At 43.7% G+C, this 21277-nt stretch overlaps 1 protein-coding gene across 4 annotated transcripts in view; it reads right to left on the bottom strand.

The window, feature by feature from the left end:
• Positions 1-2286: 2286 nt before the first annotated feature.
• The window catches only part of LOC103680702 (heat shock transcription factor 2 binding protein), a 97790-nt gene continuing 78799 nt past the window's right edge, over positions 2287-21277 (bottom strand). For all 4 annotated transcript variants that reach the window (XM_040621856.1, XM_040621858.1, XM_040621857.1 and 1 more), the window contains one exon: positions 2287-2989. In XM_040621856.1, coding sequence (XP_040477790.1) covers positions 2781-2989 — 209 coding nt within the window. In that variant the 3' untranslated portion in view covers positions 2287-2780. The remainder of the gene's footprint in view (positions 2990-21277) is intronic.

Below are 21277 nucleotides of genomic sequence, written 5' to 3'. Positions count from 1 at the left end.
AGCAGGGGCTGGGAAGAGGCAGCTGGGGGGTGAGGAGATCTTGGTTCATGGATACAGAGTTTCTGTTTGGTATGACAGAAAGTTCTGGACACAGGTAGTGCTGACGGTTACACAACACTGTGAATGTACTTAATTCCACTGAGTTCTACACTTATTCTACATCTGGAGACAATTCTAAATGTGCACACTCTCAGAGCAGAGGGACAGCTGCGGGCACGACAGATGAGTCTGGTGAAGACGAAGGCGCACCACTGTCTCTCGACCTCTCCACCTGAGCCTGGCCTGGAAAGGGATCAAAGAGCTTCCACTGGGTTCGTCACTCTGCCTTCTGAGCCTGCATACTCTCTGCGGGGTGCTGTATCCTATACTGTGTCCCGCACTACACCAGGACTTACATCCAAGACCCTACTCTGGTCAGGAGTCAGCATCCGCATCATAGGAGGAAACAGAGCAAACTTTGTCTTCAAGACTTCTCAGGAAATTAGTAAGTCTACAGAAGTATTTATCAACCTTTTCCATTCACATTAATGTCATGAGCAGAGCTCATGGCAGGCCTGGCAGAACCAGTGTAACAGGCATATTGACAACTCTCATTAACACCCTTCTTTGTCCCTGGTCTGACTGCCAGCCTTGCCCCAGACTTGTGATGCTTGGCACTCTAATTTTAAAATCCTCTGAACTAAGTAAAAGGCATGGAGCTATATACATATGCGGGATGAGGACTTCTCAACCCCACTCGGTACCACGCGCAGTCCCAGCTATGGATGGCCAGCTTCAAAGCCACAGCATGAGTCTACCTCTGAAGGAGGGTCTCGAAGCTCCATGAGCAAGAGGGCAGCTCTGAGCACCCTTGGGGGCAGGGCGGGGTGTCGTGAGGCCTGGCTGCTGGCCTGGCAGGCTCCATACCTTTACAGACAAACTGACAGCACCAAGGAGAAAGAAAAGACTCAAATCTCAACATAAGAGGAATTCTTTAAAAAATAAATTTAAAAACTCATGTGCCATTTTACTGCTTTTGTTTGATTTTAAATTCACAAGAGACCCCAAACACTGCCAAACATATGCTTTTATTCATACTTTGTTAGAACTCATGTGTCTCCTTGACCTTCACATGAAAAACAGAAATATTGGAAAGACTAAGCCATTCCTTAAAACTGGCCGTAAGTACTTTTCCTATGATATACGCTCAAAACATGCACTTGTCATGTGTTTCTCCCTAAAGGAGTTTTCGTGAGGACTCTTGCTATCCCTATAGCACTTTGTAATTAGGAGGAAAAAAAAGGATCCTCCTTAATCACATCTATGTACTAACTAGCTAAACTACACAAAACTCATGCTTTGGCCCAGTTCCGTGTCTCTACACTGCGATCCCAACTTTGGCAGGAAAAGACCCTGCATTCTAGAAGAAGCACAATCTAATTACACTAGTTTATCTCCCATTACCTTATCAAATACCCAAAAAGAAAATACCATGCTAGAAGAAGTACAAACACACAACATCCCCCATGTTATTCGCCAATAGTCAGACCTACAGAACCACAGCTCCCAGATGGACCAATTTCTGCACCCATGACTTTCAAATTGCCTCTTGCAACAGCTCTGGCTCAGATGAGCGAGTAGTGCTCCACAGTCTGTCGGCTCGTGAGACAGCACCGTGCCTTCCTCCCCGCGCCTGGCTGCGGCTTCAGCCATCAACTGCATGTGGCCTATAAAATCTACTTCAGAGAAAAGAGAAGTTCTTCTAACCCGCCCGCCCCACTGCAGACACAGCTTATAAACGTAGGCGAGGCTGCCACCGTCAGGGGAGGCCGACGCCTTCCTTCGCTCCGAGAGCATGCCCAGAGGGCCCGCGGCGTCATGTGAGGGAGGCAGCACAAGAAAGGAGCGAAGGTGCTCCCTGATGCGGCTTTACGGGGAGACTGGGATGGAGCCTCCACGCTCACATGCGCGGGGTCTGTGAGGAATGAAGTGTGTTTTCCGTGCGCTCTGCCAGCAGCCCAGGCGCAGCTGAGAAGGACCTACATGCTGAGGGGACCCTGGGACACGCCGGCAGACGTCATTTGAAGAACTTCAACCAAACGCACGGGCTCTCGTCTAGGGGGCCCTTTCCGTGATATTTCTTATATGAAAAGTGGGACTCTGAGTGTACAGCCAAATGCCCAGAATGATACGTAAGGAGGGTTTTTTCTACCGACCAAGTATCTGCATTATAATATACGACTTCCTAATATTGAGTTTATAGTATTTCAGAAAACAGTACTTGTGCACATCAATGACTCTTCTGGTTTTCTTTATTCAAAAATAAAACAGGCACAAAAAAATAGAACTAAACTGTCCAACGTCACCTGAAATAGCAGGTTCACCAAAAGGCTTAAAGGTAAACTTGCATTTTAGGGTATTAATTATAATTACTAGAGAGAGAATGAACTGTTTTTCAAAACATGTATCTCAGGAAAATGCTGACCAGTGGGGCAGGTGGTTATTTCCTCCCCTTTGTGCGGGGGACCCACAGGTCTCAGAAAGTCTCCTAAGCAGGCCCTCTTCCAGGGACAGGACATGGGCCTTTCCAGAAGGATGGACTCTTCCTCAGGCTGCCCCTTGGCCAGGTTAGCCAGCCACCCACAGGTACTGTCGCTTCCAGGAGGAAGCTGTGTGGATACATAGGCATTCACGTCCCTCTCGAGTCACTCACATTCTACCATCTATAACACATGGCACAAGGTGATGGTTTCGGAACAAAGTGGGGGCCCGGGGGAGGGGGAGGGACACACCGAGCGCCCCTACGCATCACGCTCCAGAGCGCGGAGGTCCTCCAGGAGCTCCTGGGCCACGGTCTGCAGGTGGGGGTTGCGGCTCTTGGCCATGGCCAGGATGCGCTGCAGGGGCAGGGAGCTCCGGAACTCGGAGGCCGACTTGGAGAAGACTTCTGGCTCCAGGACCACAGACTGGATGAGTCGCAGTGCATGAAGACACACTTCTGCGTCTGGGTCTGGGGGAGAGAGGGGACACTTCTGGTTAGAATGACTCTACAGGAATGGAGGCGAAGTCTATCCCTCAATAGCTCTTGGCCTTTCTGAATGACAGGTCTGATGGTTTAGTAACTACCAGCTGACTGAGAAACAGTGTCACTTCTTGAGGTAAAAGCTTAGCTCATAAGAGCAACACAACAAAACTCAATGACCATTGATTTAGTGACATCCGTTTTCAAACATTACTCACAATCAGGTAATTTTAAGATGTTGAACTAAAACTATGAGGGCCTTTCATGTCGTTTGCTCCAACTCTGTTCACATAAGATGGTTTTAAGAGATATTACTCCATTTGTACTCAGGGTGCATCAATCCCTCAGAGGCCACATACAGGTACGGCAGCTCTTCGGGGGTCCCCGGGTCCCCCAAAGTCACAGGCTGCAGTATGCACCATGTTCCCATGTTCCTGAGGAGTCCTCTCTAGCTACAGAACCTGGTACCTACATGCACTGGCACCCTCCAACACAGCTAGGCGCAGACAGCCCAACACAGAGCTGCACTCTTAACCACGACGGGTCCAACTCTCCTTACTACTTACTCCTTCCTACTGGGAAACTTTAGTATGCCATCAACCCACTTCTTGATTGAATGTCATTAATTGGAGCCAGGCTCAAAATCAGTATCTCTTTCTTAGCTCTGCACTTAAACGTTTTAAGAAGTGGATTGCGAAAGCAGACTCAGTAAGTCCTTAGTGAGAACTGCCACACACTAAGGGTGCCCAGAGGCTTTTGCTGTTGACCCAGGGCCCCTGAGGCACAGAGAAGACTGCTGTGCTCTACCCACCAGAGACGGCAGGACATCCTGGGCCTGGGCCATTAGAGTCCTCCTACTCTGGGGGAGGAGAGGGTAACTTGTCCCAGTGCAGGCCTGCCAAAGACCTGGTGCAGAGTGTGGCTGCCACAGGGAGGAGGACAGGATCACTGGGAAGGCCCCAGCACCCAGACAAAGATGGACAGGAGCTGAAACAAAACACCAAAGAACTCCCCTTGTCCTCCAGCATCAGCCCAGCAAACACCCAGAGGCCAGTAAGATCAGTCTACAGCTGGGAAAGGAGCAAAAGGAAGGAAGGAGACCCTCTGAACACAGACGCAAAGGGAAGGCCAACAGCTAAGGGTGGAACAGGGAGCTGAGGAAGACACTCGGGCAGCTCAGCCCTCACCCTCACGCAGCACAAGGAAAAGAGAGGAATCTGAAGCCTGTGGTACGCAGAAGGCGGGCACGGCAACAACAGAACCCACGTCCATCTCACCGCACGCTGACGGCCCAGTAAGATAAGATGCGTGGCCACGTCTGTGAGTGAGCACCAGTCACCTCATTCTCCGCTGCAGAGGCCGGCACACGACGGCCCAGAGACCAAATGCAGCCCCGGAACCATTTCTGTACAGGCTGTGAGCCTGTGATCTTTACATTTTAAAGCGATATTTTTAAAAAGAGAGAGACGGGGAGAAGAAGACTATGCAGCAGAAACCATATATGGCCCTAAAGATACCTACTATCCAGCCCATTACAGAAAAAGTTTGCTCTATTGCCCTGCACGCGATGTCCACCATTCAATCAGAAATTACGATGACAAAGCAGGGGAAACCAAAGGCCCACAGTGGAGTGATAAAGTAACCCACAGAGCCAGACCCGGAGATGACCCCGCTACAGGAGTAACCAGAAAGGGAATCTGAACTGAACAGGATTCATAGATGGGAAAGCACTGAGGCAGGGCTCTTACAGTCCATCTAAAGAGGGGCAGTACTACTTAAAGATTATTTAAAGACTGTAGTGTAAACCCTAGGGCAAATCATAAAAAAAGGTTTTGAAGTGTAAATGATAAGCCAACAGTACCGACAAAATAGAATGTTACAATAATCCAATAGCAAACAAAAAAAAGGGAAACAGAAACAAGACACTTCCTTCTATATACATTAAATGAAAACAGTGCCAACACACTGAGCAGAAGACAGAGAGCGCGTAAAACAGCAGGACTGCACTACACACCGTCGTCCACAAGACCCCCAAGATAGATATAAAGACAATGGGTAAAAGTAAAAACAAATATTTAAAATATGCCAAACAAACACTACTTAAAAGAGGGCCACAGAGCCTGTTTTTTTACCAAAGTAGACTTCAGAACAAGAAATGTTACCAGGACAACGGAGTAACACTGTCTAATTACGGAGAGGTCAACACACCAAGAAGACATGACAGTCTCAACTACGTATGTACCGACCAACAAAGCCTCACAAGACACAGACCAAAACAGGATAGAGCTCTACGGGCAAGTCGATTCACAATCAGGGGTGAAAACGTCAATGTTATTTCCATCACTGATTTTAAAAAGGAAGGAAAGAAAATCAGTAAAAACACAGAACCCCTGAACAACACAAACCGAGCTCAGCAAGGTCAGCATACAATGGTCAATTGTAGCCACGTATCAGTAACAATACATTGGAAACGGAATTTTTTTTAAAGACTATCATTTACAATAGCACCAAAAACATAAAACATTTAGGTGTAGATCTTATAAAATATGTGCGAGATTTGCGTGCTAAAAACCATAAAACACTGATGCAAGAAATGAGAGACAACCTAAGGAAATTGAGAGACATAGCACGCTAGTGGATCAGAAGACCCAATATTGTTAGGATGTCAATCTTCCCAGTGATCTAGATACTCAGGGCAATCCCAACCAAAGGCCTAGTAAGCTTGTTTGTAGAAATCAACAAACTAATCCTCAAATTTATTTGAAAAAGTGAAGGAACTAGGACAGCCAAAACAATTTAGAAAAACAGTGAAAGACTCAGAGTACTTGATTTCAAGACTTACAGTTATCGAGACAGTGTGATACTGGTGAAGGGACAATCATGGAGATAAATGAAACAGGGTTAGAGCACCCTGGAACAGACCACAGTTCTGTAAAATCTCCACAAACACATAAATGCATTTATATATATATATTTTAGAAATGCATTTTAATTGAAAAAATAATAGTCTTTTCAGGTTGCCTGGTTGGCTCTGTCGGTGGAGAGTGGGAATCTTGATCTCAGGGTTGTGAGTTCAAGGCCCATGTTGGGCATAGACATTACTTAAATAGATTAATTTTTTTTAAAAAACATTCCTCAGGGGTGCCTGGGTGGCGCAGTCGTTAAGCGTCTGCCTTCGGCTCAGAGCGTGATCCCAGGGTCCTGGGATCGAGCCCCGCATCAGGCTCCTCCGCTGGGAGCCTGCTTCTTTCTCTCCCACTCCCCCTGCTTGTGTTCCCTCTCTTGCTGGCTGTGCCTCTCTCAAATAAATAAATAAAATCTTTTCAAAAAATAAATAAATAAAATTAATTAATTAATTGAAAAGATTCCTCAGGGCACCTGGGTGGCTCAGTCAGTTAAGTGTCCGACTCTCAGTCTCAGCTCAGGTCATGATCTCACAGGTGGTGAGACAGAGCCCTGCATCAGGTTCCACACTCAGAAGGGAGTCTGCTTGAAGATTCCCTCCCTCTGCCCCTCCCCTAACATGCTCTCACTCTCCCTCTCTAAAATAAATAAATCTTAAAAAAAAAAAAAAAGATTCCTCAAGTAACTCATGGCTCCCGTAATGCTGATATTTCATCAAAGACTAAATACAACCTTATCTTGACAAATAGCCAGACCTTCAAGGTCCAGTACACCCTACTTTCAGCAAATGGAAAGAAATTCCTAAGAAACTTACGTTATCTATACCCCTGCCCCTCCCTCCACAAACTTAAAAGTATATAATCAGTTGCTCCTCACCATTCCCAGTGCAACTCTTTTAGGCCATGGTCCTGTCCCCGTGACAATAAAAGCACCTTTTTGCACCATAAAAAATTTAATTTAAAAAATAATAGCCTTTTCAATAATTAGTGCTGGAGAAATTGAACACGCATATATAAAAACAGAGAACTTGAATCCATACCTTGCCTCACATATAAACTTACATGAAAATTAATAACAGACTTAGATGCAAAACCTAAAACACCAAGAACTTCTAGAAGAAAACAAGAGAAAATGTTTGTAACCTTGAATTTGGCAAGGATTTCTTAGATATAAAACCAAAAGCACAATCCATACGAGAAAAAAATGAATAAGCTCTAGCAAAATTAAAAACATCTGCTCTTCAAAAGATATAGTTAGGAAATGAAAAGATGAACCAGTAGGCCAGAAGAAAATACTTGTAAAACATGTATCTGATTTATTAAAAAAAAAAAAACTTGAATATAAACTCAAAAATACTCAATAATAATAATAATACAACCCAATAAAAATTGTCAAAATGTTGGAAAAGACATCTTTTCACGTGCTTACTTCCCATTTATGTATTTTCTCTGGTTAAATGTATTTTCAAGTATTTTATTGACAGTATCTTTGCTCATAGTTGCCAAAATCTGGAAATAACCCAAGCATTTTTCAACTGATGAACAGATATAAAGAGACACGGTATCTCCATAGAGTAAAAACGTAAGAAATTAACAACTGATACACACAAAAACATGATGAATCTCAAAAGCATTATCCTGAGAAACAAGCTGGACTTTAAAATCTACACACATTATCATCCTGTTTATATATGCTGTTCTGGAAATGTCAAAACCGCAAGAAAAGAGATATGTGGTTGCCAGGGCCTGGGGCAGAGGAGGGTACGATCACAAAGTGGCACAGAGAATATTCTGTGGTGATGAAACCATCCTGTGTCTTGATTATGGCGGTGGTTACATGGTATATGCATATGTCACAACTCAGAGAACTCTGTACTAGTAAGTGGATTTCACTCTATGTAAAATTATAACTCAATAAGCCTGACCCTTAAAAAAGGAAACAATTACATCTCTGCACCCTCTTCCTTATTCCCTGCCCCTGAGCAATTGCTCTTTCCCCCAAGGACTGGTTATTTTCTAAAGAATCTCTGGAGCAGGGACATTAGGCACAATTGAAGATGGAGGCTCTCTCTGGAAAACACATGAATTATATGAAAACATACCCATCAATTCTAAGACACTCCCTCTTCCCTGCTGTGTTTCCAGAGTTTGTAGACCTCTGCCCTATACACAGACTAGATGAGCTCACTCCAGCCAATCTAAATGACCCAAGAGAAAACACCTAACGGTGCTGACTGTGGGTCCCCAGTGAACGGCTGAGCCAGCTCTCGCTACAGTCAAGTTCCCGAGCCTCACCCACATGCTAGGACTGCCAGTCAGCATAAATCCCTCCATTGTTTTTTCTAATATAGGTAACATCCAGTGTTATGTTAGTTTCAGGTGTACGATATAGTGATCCAACACTTCTATACATTACTCAGTGTTCATCACAATATGTGTACCCTTTAATCCCCATCACCTGTCTCACCCATCCCCCCCCACCTCCCCTCTGGTGACCATCAGTTTGTTCGGTGAAGAGTCTGTTTCTTGGTTTGCCTCTTTTTTATCCTTTGCTCATGTGTCTCATTCCTATTTCTTAAATTCCACATGAGTGAAATCATATGGCATTTGTCTTTCTCTGACTTCTTTCGCTTAGCATTATACTCTGTAGCTCCATCCACGTCACTGCAAATGGTAAGATTTCATTCTTGTTGGTGGCTGAGTAATATTCCATTGTGTATATACCACACCTTTATCCGTTCATCAGTCAATGGACACTTGGGCTGCTCCCACAGTTTGGCTATTGTAGATAATGCTGCAATAAACACAGGGGTGTCTCTATCCCTTTGATTTCGTGTTTTTGTATTTTGGGGGTAAATATCTAGTACTGCCATTACTGGATCATTGGTTAGTTCTATTTTTTTTTTTAAAGATTTTATTTATTTATTCGACATAGAGACAGCCAGCGAGAGAGGGAACACAAGCAGGGGGAGTGGGAGAGGAAGAAGCAGGCTCATAGTGGAGGAGCCTGATGTGGGGCTCGATCCCATAACACCGGGATCACGCCCTGAGCCGAAGGCAGACGCTTAACCGCTGTGCCACCCAGGCGCCCCAGAAGTTCTATTTTTAACCTTTTGAGGAACCTCCCTACTGTCTTCCAGAGTGGCTGCACCAGTTTGCATTCCCACCAGCAGTGCACGAGGGTTCCCCTTTCCCTGAATCCTTGCCAACACCTGTTGTTTCTTGTGCTATTGATTCTAGCTATCCAGACTGGTGTGAGGGGGTATCTCATTGTGGTTTGGATTTGCATTTCCCTCACGATGAGTGATGTTAAGCATCTTTTGAATGTCTTCTTTGGAGAATGGTCTGTTCATGTCTTCCGGTCATTTTTTTAATTGGATTATTTGGGTTTTGGGTGTTGAGCTGTATCATTTTTTTATATATTTTGGATACTAACCCTTCATTGGATATGTCATTTGCAAATGTCTTCTCCCATTCTGTAGGTTGTCTTTTAGTTTTATTATTTCCTCAGCTGTGCAGAAGTTTTTTTATCTTGATGAAGTCCCAATAGTTTATTTTTGCTTTTATTTCCCTTGCTTCAGGAGGTATATCCAGGAAAATGTTGCCATGGTTGATGTCAGAGAAAGTACTGCATGTTCTCTCCTCTAGGATTTCTATGTTTTCGGGTCTCACATTCAGTTCTTTAATATATTTTGAATTTATTTTTGTATACGGTAAAAGAAAGTGGTCTAGCTTCATTCTTTTGCATGTAGCTGTTCACTTTTCCGAACACCATTTTTTGAAGAGACTGTCTTTTTCCCATTGCTTATTCTTTCCTCCTCTGTTGAAGAATAATTGACCATATAATTGTGAATTTATTTCTGGGCTTTCTATTCTGTTCCATGGTCTATCTGTTTTTGTGCCAGTACCATACTATTTTGATTACTACATCTCTGTAATATAAACTTGAAGTCTGAAATTGTGATGCTTCCAGTTTTGCTTTTCTTTTTCAGGATTGCTTTGGCTATTCAGGGTCTTTCACAGTTCTATACAAATTTTAGGATTGTTCATTCTAGTTCTGTGAAAAATGCTATTGGTATTTTGATAGGGATTGCATTAAATCTGTAGACTGCTTTGGGTATATAGGCATTTTAACAGTATCTGTTCTTCTGATCCATGAGCATGGAATGTCTTTCCATTTCTTTGTGTCCTCTTCAATTTCTTTCATCAGTGTTTTATAGTTTTCAGAGTATGGATCTTTTACCTTTTTGGTTAAGTTTACTCCTAGGTATTTTATTATTTTTGGTACAATTGTAAATAGGATTGTTTTCTTAATTACACTGTCTGCTGCTTCATTATTAGTGTATAGAAATGCAACATATTTCTCTTTGGTGATCTTTGTATCCTGTGACTTTACTGAATTCATTTATCAGTTCTAGTAGTTTTTTGGTAGAGTCTTCTGGGTTTTCTATACAGAGTATCATGTCATCTGCAAATAGTGAAATTTTACTTCTTCCTTACCAATTTTCATGACTTTTATTTATTTTTGTTGTCTGATTTCTGTGGCTAGGACTTTCCAGTACCTATGTTGAATAAAAGTGATGAGAACAGACATCCTTGTCTTGACCTTGCCCTTAGGGGAAAAGCTCTCAGTTTTTCCCCACTGAATATGATGTTTGCTGTGGGTTTTTCATATATGGCCTTTATTATGTTGAGGTATGTTCCCTTCTAGACCTACTTTGTTGAGGGTTTTTATCATGAATGGGTGTTGTACTATAAATCTCACCCTTAAACATGAGAAGACAATGCACATCACCAGACCTCTGAGAAAAAGATGGTTATCATTTTCAAAAGAAACAAAAGGAGGGAAAAGCAAAGAGTATGCAATGAGAAGAAAATTTTTAAAAAAATATTATTAATACCTTCCTCAAGGAGATAAAAGAAGTTATATCATCCATTAAGTAAGAATGAGATGTTATATTTTTTAATTCCAAAAAAAGGCAGTTAGAAATTAAATGCATGATAGTAGAGATGAAGACCTCACTAGGAAGGATGGAAAATAAAGTTGAGGAGATCTCTCAAAAGTGGGGCTAAAAAAACAGAGATGGAGAATAGAAGAAAAAGAGGACTAGAATAGGAGGCTCAACATCCAAATAACAGATAATCCAAAAAGAGAAAACTGAGTCAACAGAGAAAGGAAATCACTTGGTAATGATTCAATAATTCAAAATAATTGAAAAAAGATTACAAGAACTAGAGGACATAAGTTTCCAAACTGAAAGGGGCCCTTTTAGTTTCCACCAAAATTAATTAAATATACATGTAATACACCAGGCATATCAGCATAAAATTTCAGTTCAAAAAATGAAACAAAGAGAAGATTCTGTAAGCTTTTAGAGGGAAAAACAGATCACATAAAAAGAATTAGGAATCAAAACTGCTCAACATTGGACATTAGAAGATAAAGTAATAATGTCTTCAAAATTCAGAAATAAAAAATAATTCTAACCTGGGATTCCATACCAAACCAAACTATGACTATTATAGGTGTGGGTAAAATAAAGACAATCCACACACATAGTATCTCAAAAGTTTTGCCTCCCACACACCTATTCTCTGGCGACCTGACAGGACATGCTCCACCTAAACAAGGAAGTACACCGAGAGAGAAGACGACATGGGCTACACAGACAGAATCAGGGCAGCCAACACACGCGGAAGAAGAGAATCAGCTTGGTAACCGTACTGGAAGGGAATACAGACTACAAGAAAGGAAATCAGCTTATGTACCAAAACTACATAGGAAGGAAAATAACACAGAAATTAGGTCTGTTCGGGCCACAGATTAGCAAATTCTGAGTTATAACTACTCAATTAATCTTTTAAAACAATCATGGAAAACACTACTTGAGACAGAGAGCATTCTTATAGATGGCTCAATTATGGGCTGGGAGATGAGTGAATCAACCAGAGTGAGAAAAGGCATTCACCCGACTGAAACACAAAAACAATGTAGATATGAAGATTATCTGATGAGAGTTTTTAAGCAGCCAATATAAAAGTTATTCAATGAGCAACCGCAACCTACTAGAAGCAAATGAGAAATCGAAGATATAAAGAAGAACAAAGGGAAACATTAGAACTGAAAAATACAGTAACTGAAATTAAAGACTTGATAGAGAATAATGGAAGGGACAGAGGAAAGATCAGTGAACTGGAGGATAGGATAATAGAAATTACCCAATCTGAATAACAGAGAGAAAAAAGACTGAGAAAAAATAAACAAAGCCCCTGGGTCCAGTGGGACTGTAAAGAAGATTTAACATTTGTATCACTGCAGGGCTGGAAAATACTCTAAGAAACAATGGCTGAGATTTTATCCTATTTGGCAGAACTCAAACCTACAGATCCAAAAAGCTGAGCAAACTCAAATTGGGATAGACCTCAAGAAATCTATGCCAAGACACATCATAGCCAAACTTCTGAAAGCTAAAAACAAAGAAAATAAATCTTGAAAGCTGCAAGAGAGAAATGACACATTGCCTATGGGAGGAAAAACAATCCAATGATACTGGATCTCTCGCCAGAAACCATAGAGGCCAGAACAAAGTGACACACCACTTTCCACATGTTGAAAGAAAAGAATCATCAACCCAGAATCCTATACCCAGTGAAAATGTCCTTCAAAAATGAAGAGGAATGCCAGACGTCCTCAGATGAAAGAAAATAAGAAAATCTGTCACCAGCAGGCTACTCTAACAGCAAGGCTACACCACACAAAAACCTGTCCAGGGACATTTGCTGCAGACTGTTCGATAACAACCTGTTGAGAGTGTAGCTCAGCTACACCCTGGGATTGCTGCCTCACCATTCATTTCGTTTGGACAAATGGCCTGACGGGACCTTAAACTGATGGTAGGCTCTCAAGCACACGTGTGCCCTAGAAAACAGCCCACCGAGGCACAAGCAAATGTAAGTCCCTGGTAGGACTTCTCCCACAGTCCTGATGAGTAGCCCCCCGCCCCACCTCCCAGCACCTTCCCATATGTGCCTCTTAGATGAGAGACCCGTGGGGCTTACCTGAGCCCCACTCTTCTGGTTCGAACTGACCAGTCCAGCTTTAGCCCAGGAACCCTAGAGCCCTCCACCCACAGACCCTGATAAAGGCACCTGGCCCACGTCCTGCCTCCCTCTGTCTGCACTCTGCCTCCTCCTCCCCATGGGGCCCCTCAAGGTGTCTTCCAAAACCTCTTTTTCAATTTCTACTGTTGAACTGCAGCTCACCCTCCAGCAACATTTGCTCCACTTAATAAGTATTAATTTGACGATTCATAACACAGCCCCAAAGTGGAAATAACCCAAATGTCCATCAAGTGACAAATGGATGAACAAAATATGGTATTATCTACAGAGTGGAACATTATTTGGCAATGAGAAGGAATGAAGTATTGATATACACTACAACACAGATGATCTGTGAAAACATGCTAAATGAAAGGACCTATAAATTATAAAATTCCAATTTTATGAATGGCCGAAATTAAAGTAAATCCATATATATAGAAAGCAGACTAGCAGTTTCCAGGGGCTGGGTGAAGAGAATGGGGAGTGACTGCTACTGGGCATGGTGATTTCTACTGGTGGTGATGAAAATATTCTCAAGTTAGATAGATGGTGGTCATGCTTGCACAATTCTGTGAATCTAGTAAAAACGACTGAATTATACACAATAAATAGTTGAATTTCATTGTTTGTGAGTTACATCTGTTTTTAGAAAAAGATTACTAGTGGGAAAACTGGCAAAATTCTAATGAGAGCTAAAGATGAGGTTCTAATAGTGTACCAGTGTGGATTTCCTGTCTCAATAACTAGTGTATGGTTATAGAATGTGTTAATATTGGGGAAGCAGGGTGAGTATCACTGAATTATTTTTCTCCCACGGGTGATGTGCCATTTTTCTCATGTGGTTTTCAGTATTTTTACCTTCTTTGTACAATCTCGTATGTATGACTTCTGCAACTTTTCTCTAAGTCCAAAAGAATAAACTGAAGAGAGACTGTTAAAGGACATTCTCTAAACAGGAAAAAAGTGATAAAGAAATAATCTTGGAACACCAAGAAAAAATAAAGAATGAAAAGAATTAAAATAAGGATACATATAATAAACTCTGCTTCTTAATTATTATACAGAATATAAAATTATGTGAATAAAAACATTTTTCTTGGATGGTTTTGCCAAAATGAAGTTAAATTTTACATCAACTGCACAAATCTTACATGTACAATTTTAAAAAGTTTTGACAAATGTATACACCCATATAAACCATAATCCTAATGGGGTATGGAACATTTCCATCACCACGAAGTTCCCTCATACCCCTTCCCTTCCAGTCAATCCCTACCCTTACACAACTGATGTCCTGATTCCTATCAACACAGATGCACTTTGCCTCTTCTTGAAAATCATGTATGTGAGACCGCACTATTTTTCTAAGCACTATTTCATTATTAAAGCTCAAGCAACTCAAAACAATTGAAATAATATTCTGCTTGGTTTTTTCTACATTTTTATCAATTTAGTCCCCTCCTGACATTCTGAGAATGTTTTCTTCTCATGAAGTCCTACTGAGCACTTAGAGGGACAGGAGATCACTGCACCACACCACGTTTCCTCCTAAACAGTACACGGATTTCTTTGTAAAGGTTTTTACATTTGGGAGTGAGGAGGCTATGGGAGAGAGAAGTATGCTAGGAGAGCCACCAGCAATTATAAACCAGCAGTCGACTTCCCTGGGTGACATCCTCCACAGCTCTGAGCTCTCAAGTCACTGGAGTCTGTCACAAACGCCTCTGATAAGCACACAGCTCACACAGTCACATCTGTCCCCAGCAGCAGCATCTGGAAGGAGCCACGCCTATAGCCAGGCTTAAGTAATGCATCACATCCATGCCCAATGGCTGAGAAGCAACCGGCTCTGCAAGGTGTGCCGACTCCGTGCGCGCTGCCCATGCTGGGCCGGTCGCTGGGACAGACCACTGACAGCTGGCCAAAGATTCAGTGGCAGGCAACTTCCCTATTACTATCTGCCAGGATTTGGGGAAAAATCCAAACTGCAAGGTTAGGATGTAACCATATTTCAATAAAATGATAAGGGATTTTTAAATTGCTTTTCTTTGAATACAAGCAGAACTGAAATGTTTTACCCTGAAGCTGGTATGTGCTGACCCAGGTTCCTTAGACGAGATCGGGCGCATTCAGGGCGGTACGGCCGTAGACCCAGGTTCCTTAGAAAGAAGTCCCTGACAGGCACACCTTCCCTCCAACAGGAAGGAAGGTCTAAGAACTCCCCTTGCCTACCTTCACCCTCGTTATCCCTTCCCATTCTCCACACACACACATCATCACCATCAAGTTAGCTCTATGGGTCCCAAACTGGGTCCCCTGGACAATAGTTCCCCAGATGGTGACAGGTGTTTCCATCTACCCCACACCCACCCCACTGGGCAGGGGAAAAAAGGACATGGCGAAACAGCACTCTGGGAATTAAGCAGTAGCTAATTAAGGACTAGAGGACAAGGACATGTCACTGAGACAACCCTAACTCCACACACCCTATAACAGATCTTGTCACAGGCACTGACTCCCAACGCCACACTTCTCGAACACAGGCACTCACACGGACACAGAGAAAACTCACCAGACCCAGCCCAGTGGATTTCCTGATGGTGGAACTGGCTCCTTAAAATACAGCTCACACACACACGCTCACACACATGCTCCCACACGCTCCAACACACATGCTCACACACACGCTCCCTCCCATGCACTCCCACATACACTCATGCACACATGCTCCAACACACATGGTCCCCAACACACACATGCTCACACATATGTTCGAGGGTCCTTCTGTTCTCAGTCATGCTTGAAATTAAACACATCTGTCTCTTTTTACCTGGTGATTACCCCTTATCTTTAAAAATTCATACATTAAATGCATAACCTAAACTCTGAGGTGCACCGGGAGCCCCCGCCACGGCAGAGGGCAGCAACAGCACACAGAGGCCCACATGTCATTTAGAGTCATGCACCACCATCATCTTAGCAAAATTACTGAAACAAAGGTTTGCTAGGCGTTTGTTTTCTCAGCTGTAAACTGAAGGTTGAAATCACCCACATCGTTACTGTAAAGACCAAATGAGGAGACCTATAAAAGCATCTATTGAAATGCTCGGCACATAGTTGGCATTCCATAAATAGCGATTTCCACACCACAGGGAACAAACCTCACCCCACACTCTCCACCAGCGACCCATTCTTGCCACGCGGGCCTTTGCTGTCCTTCCAACAAAGCAGGACACTGCAGCCCCAGGGCTCTTGCACTGCTGGTCCCTCTGACGAGAACATGCTTTCCCAGATATCCTAAGGGCCCAACAATGACATCTGTTTCAGATTATGGAGGCACCCACGTGCCCTTACGTATAAATGTAAATGCATATTACTCCTGAAATACCACAAAAGATTTCTCTAGAATTACTTTTCTGTGGTGGAAGAAAAATTCATTCAAAAAAAAAAAAATCCCATTAAAATAAAACCAAATCCATCTTCCCAAATCAACCAAACCTGATACTCTAATTCTCTAACCAGGAGACAGTTACTGAGCCTTAAGCATTAAGACAGATCAAATTCACGATGTTTAATATTGCCATAGGAGTCCTCATATTAAAATAACAGTCTGAAAAATTTAGCACGTTGATATAAAAACAGTGAGCAAATACCTTCACGGGTAGCATGTAATCCTGGCCAAGCACCTTGTCATCCTTCCACGAACGGCCGCTCAGCCAGCGACAGAGCTCTTCTGCCACGGGGGGCCACTAGGGGCTGAGCTCCCGAGAGCCCAACACCTTGCCCTATCTTCTCTCAAAGAGCTGTCAAGATGAAACCAACCCAAAAAGGCAACACGCCTGGGAAATGTAGTGATAATCTTGACATGAGAGCATGGGAAAGGGAAGGCGAGCATGCGTCAACCTGTCTGGAGTAAACGAGACAGAGACTGATAAAACCCATGAATTTCAAGGTGACTACAAAAGGTTTGATCACAGAATCCTGTTAAATGACAAGAACAATTAAAATATAATTTTATTTTTAACTTCACCCCACAAAAATCAAAATCTGCTAAATGAAACAAAACCAAACAGAAGCAAACTGGTCTCCCTATCAACAGTTCGCTCTGGCAAAAGAGGGTGGAGGTCGGTAGCTGCCCATGTCCTTGCTCTGGAAAAGGGCTCTTCAGCCTGGAGGGTCCACCCAGGTGGCCAATGTGGGAAACAGAAACAGCCCGGGGGTGGAGGTCTTTGGGGCACTTCTGGTGGTGAGAGGAACCCTTCCATCAGAGTTCTGGAACTGCCACCAAAGCAGTCAGTGATGAGGACAACATCCTCATTCCAACGATACCACTACTGCCCAGAGCGTCATTGGAGCCTCTCCTGGAACTGCCTTCAGAGCCCATCTGCGAGCCATACGCAAACATCAGTGTCACTGCCTTAGATTCTGACCCCACGTCCTTGGCAGGTGTCCAGTGTTGAGTGTGTATTTAAATGGTCATGCCGCACTGAACTGGCAACTTATCTGAGCTTTGTCCATGCACCACTGACCAAGGCGACAGACAGAGCGGCTGGGCTTAAGACCCCCAACCCACCCAACACCCACACAGCTGAGCCCCTTGCCCCCCCCCAGCCTACCACCCACTATGGCTTGCTAGCTTGGGAGCGCATGGTACAGTGGCTTGCTGCATGGGGCAATGCTGCCTTCCCTGGGCCTCAAGGACACCACATCCTCCTGGTTCTCCTCCCTCCTCCTCTTCCTTCTGCACTGAAGCTGTCAAGGCCCGGAGACCGCTGTGAAGACCTTGGGCGTGCTCTGAGCAGGGACAGGCCCTGGTCTGATGGGTGGTTTCCTAAGCTCATTCTGGCTCTCCTGACATTCCCCAACCCTCGCCAGCCACACTGGCCTTTTCCACTCATTCTCATTGCCCATGGCTGCCACGGGGCCTTCTCACTGCCTTTCCTTGGCCTGTGAGGCTCTGCTCTCACACCTCTGCGTGGCTCACCCTTCGGTTCACACAGGTCTCGCTCAGATACCTGGAAAGCAGCCCCACCCCATCACCCACTAGCCCCTCGTGCTGCCCTGCCATTATCCTTATCTTATGACATACGCCATTCTGTTTGTGGTCATGTCTCTTCACCTGAAATTCCATGGGGAAGAACTGTGTCTTGCTCATTTCTGAACCTGCAGTTTCTAGGACGGCTCAGAACTCAGTGAATACCTGTAGTATGTGAGCTGCCCCAGGGCCGCAAGCTGCAGGGTGCTCGGTCCACGACAACAGCCACCGTGCGGGCAGGTAAAGCCCCACCTCAGCAGCCGGGACTACAGACGGGACGCCACGCCCAACAGTGTACCTTACGGGAGACAAGAAATACAACCTCTAGTGTCTCTTACCCACAGATTTTTTCCTTGACTAAAGTAGTTCCAGGCCATTACAAGCAAGAGATCAGAAAGTGCAAGTATGACTCATTTGTAATATTTACCATGGGACCCTCAAGAAGGAATGACCAGATGTGGGGACGGGCATCTGGAAAGGCTCCCTTAGATGGTGCTTTCAAGTGGACCTAATGCATCAACCATTAGAGGGCTATGAGGTGGATCAGAACTACATGTAGTAGGCTACTTCATTTACTTCTAAGTTTTTCTGTAAAAATCCAGAGAGGTATTATAACCTCAAGCTTTATGAATTAAAATGCCCTATCATGGCTGTGAACATCTTGGCTTCTCCCATTAGCGCATCTGTTTCTGAATTACACTCCAGCAACAGATCCCTCACTTCCCTCTTTCCAAAATCACTCCTCAACTTTCTCAACATGACACTTTAGACAACAGATCACACACAGAGGGAAGTGGGAAAGGTGTTGCTTAGCCCGAGTAGGAATTTGTTCCTTTTCTAAAATACTCTTGCGTGGCAGATGGATCAGCTCTGATACACAGAGCCTGAACCACAACCGAATTAGTCCCACTTCAACACCTGTCAAAATACATTAAAATAAGCAGATGTCAGTAAGCATAACAGAAATACCCCTGGCAAACACAGAATTCTCCGAATGGCGTAGCGCCTATTAAATGAAGGCAACACATAATTTCTACATTTCACATTCCGCGTTGGTGGGGTTTATAGATCCAGCACGGTCCAGCAGGAGACACACAAGCTCAGGCAGAGGGCCTGTAGTCAGAAGGCCAGATATGAACACCAGGTGTGGTACTTCCGAACTGCTGGGCTCTGGCAAGTAAGGCAGTCACATTCTCTGAGCCTCGGCTTCCTTGTCGGTAAACAAGAGCACGCGGCCACCCCAGAGTTTTTACCAAGCACAGAGGACAGCGCGTGTAAGGAAGTGCTGGGCAAGGAATCGAACCAGACCTCCTGGCTGCTGTGCTTTTGGTTTACAACAGCACCCCCAACCCCATCCTCTATAAAAAAAAAAGCCTCCTCTGTGCTGTTCTCCTGACTTGTCTACGGTGTTGCCTTAGCTAGCTGCTTCTGGGCTGCAATTTTCTGTGTTATTCCCAAATAAACCCATTTTTGCTGGTAAGTTAACTGGCAGTTTTATTTTTAAGGTCAACACAAGGAAGTCACATTAAATATAAAGACAAGGTAGGTTAAAAAGATGGAAATATGTTTTTGATGTACATATATATTAAAAACATATTATGTATTTTGTCTATACATACATATAAATGATCTACTAATACTAATCAGAAGGAAGCTGCAGTGGCTATAGTGACCTCAACAAAGTGGAATTCAGAGGAGGGATCATGACCAGGGATAAGGAAGGACACTGTGTAAACAATCAAGGAGTCAATTCCTTAAGCAGATATAACAGCCCTAAACACGTATGCGCCTACTAACAGAGCTGCAAAACACAGGAAGTGAAAACTGACAGAAGCGAAAGGAAAACAAAATCCACAGAGATGGTCACAGATTTTGACATTTCTCTCCTGATAACCGACAGGATAAGTAAACAGAAAACCAGGAAGGATAGAGAAGCCCTCAGCAGCAGCATCAACCACCTTCAAAGTACTGACATTTATACAACAGGCCACCCAATAACAGAAGAACACACATTCTTTTCAAGTGCATGTGGAACATTTACAAGACAGACTACATTGGGGGCTATAAAAACAAGTCTCAATAAATTTAGAAGGATTGGAATCATACATAGTATGTTCTCTGACCACAGTGGAATTAAATTACAATTCAGGTAAAAAAGGGACGTGTGGTGGTTCAGTCATTTGACTCTTGATCTCAGCTCTGGTCTTAATCTCAGGGTCATGAGTTCAAGCCCCGCATTGAGCTTCACATGGCCGTGGAGCCTACTTTAAAAAAAAATCAATAAAAATATATCTGGAAAATCTTCAAATATTTGGAAATTAAATAAGCCAATCTAAATTAGAACATGTGCCATACAACATATCACAGAGTAAGGTGGTGTCACAAAGCAAATAAACGGATGGTGTCACAGGTCCCCAAAAGTCAGAAATACTGTATATACTACATTATGTTGCATACTATTTTAGTCAGGGATAATAATTTCATATTTCATAATAAATTCACATATATTCAAAACATAAAGATGCATAAACATATTCTTCATTGCAAACGATCCAGGGGTCCTCAAGAGGTTACCTGATACAAATGCAGACGCTAGAAGACCCGAACTCTCTCACACCCAATGGAACTCTGTGCTGCTCCTCTGCCTTACATGATCTCGCAGACACTCCTCTGTTTGGTGGCTGCCTTTCCCCCAAGCTAGCTCGCTCCTCTCCTATTTTCTACTACTACGCACCCCAGTTCTTCCAGCCCTAGCCCTTCAGCCCCTCGTCTCTCTGTCTTGCTTCTCCTCTCTCAAACTCACATGATGCCCTGGCCCAGCCGCCCCTCACTGGAGCCACTCTGAAGCCCAGCCTTCCCCACCCACTCCAGGACACGAGCAGTGTGCCTGTTACTTGCGAACTCACTGATGTGCAGGGGAAAATGAAATGAATCCACAGGGAGTGAATGTAAGAGTGAGCATATTCCCCAGAAGTCACCAGCCACATCGTTGCATGGGTGAGCAAAGCAGGGTTTGACCCTGGTTCCCCCACTTGCTGGCACTGTGGTCCTAGATAAACCATTTTATGAAAGCCACTGCTCCACATGACAGATGGGTAGGTGACCACAGCCCACTCTACGTGTGCTGGGCTCCTGCGCACTCAAGCACACCATAAACTGGCTGTGCAATATGCAGTGCAGGGGACACAAGGTTAGCTTCTCAGGGTGAAACGAGGAAAACCCATGTCCTTCAAA

Source organism: Ursus maritimus, unplaced genomic scaffold (genome assembly GCF_017311325.1).
Source record: "Ursus maritimus isolate PB19 unplaced genomic scaffold, ASM1731132v1 scaffold_4, whole genome shotgun sequence".
In the NCBI taxonomy this organism is placed as follows: domain Eukaryota; kingdom Metazoa; phylum Chordata; class Mammalia; order Carnivora; family Ursidae; genus Ursus; species Ursus maritimus.
The sequence above is the reverse complement of the archived record's forward strand: the minus strand, read 5'-3'. Positions and strand labels throughout refer to the sequence as shown.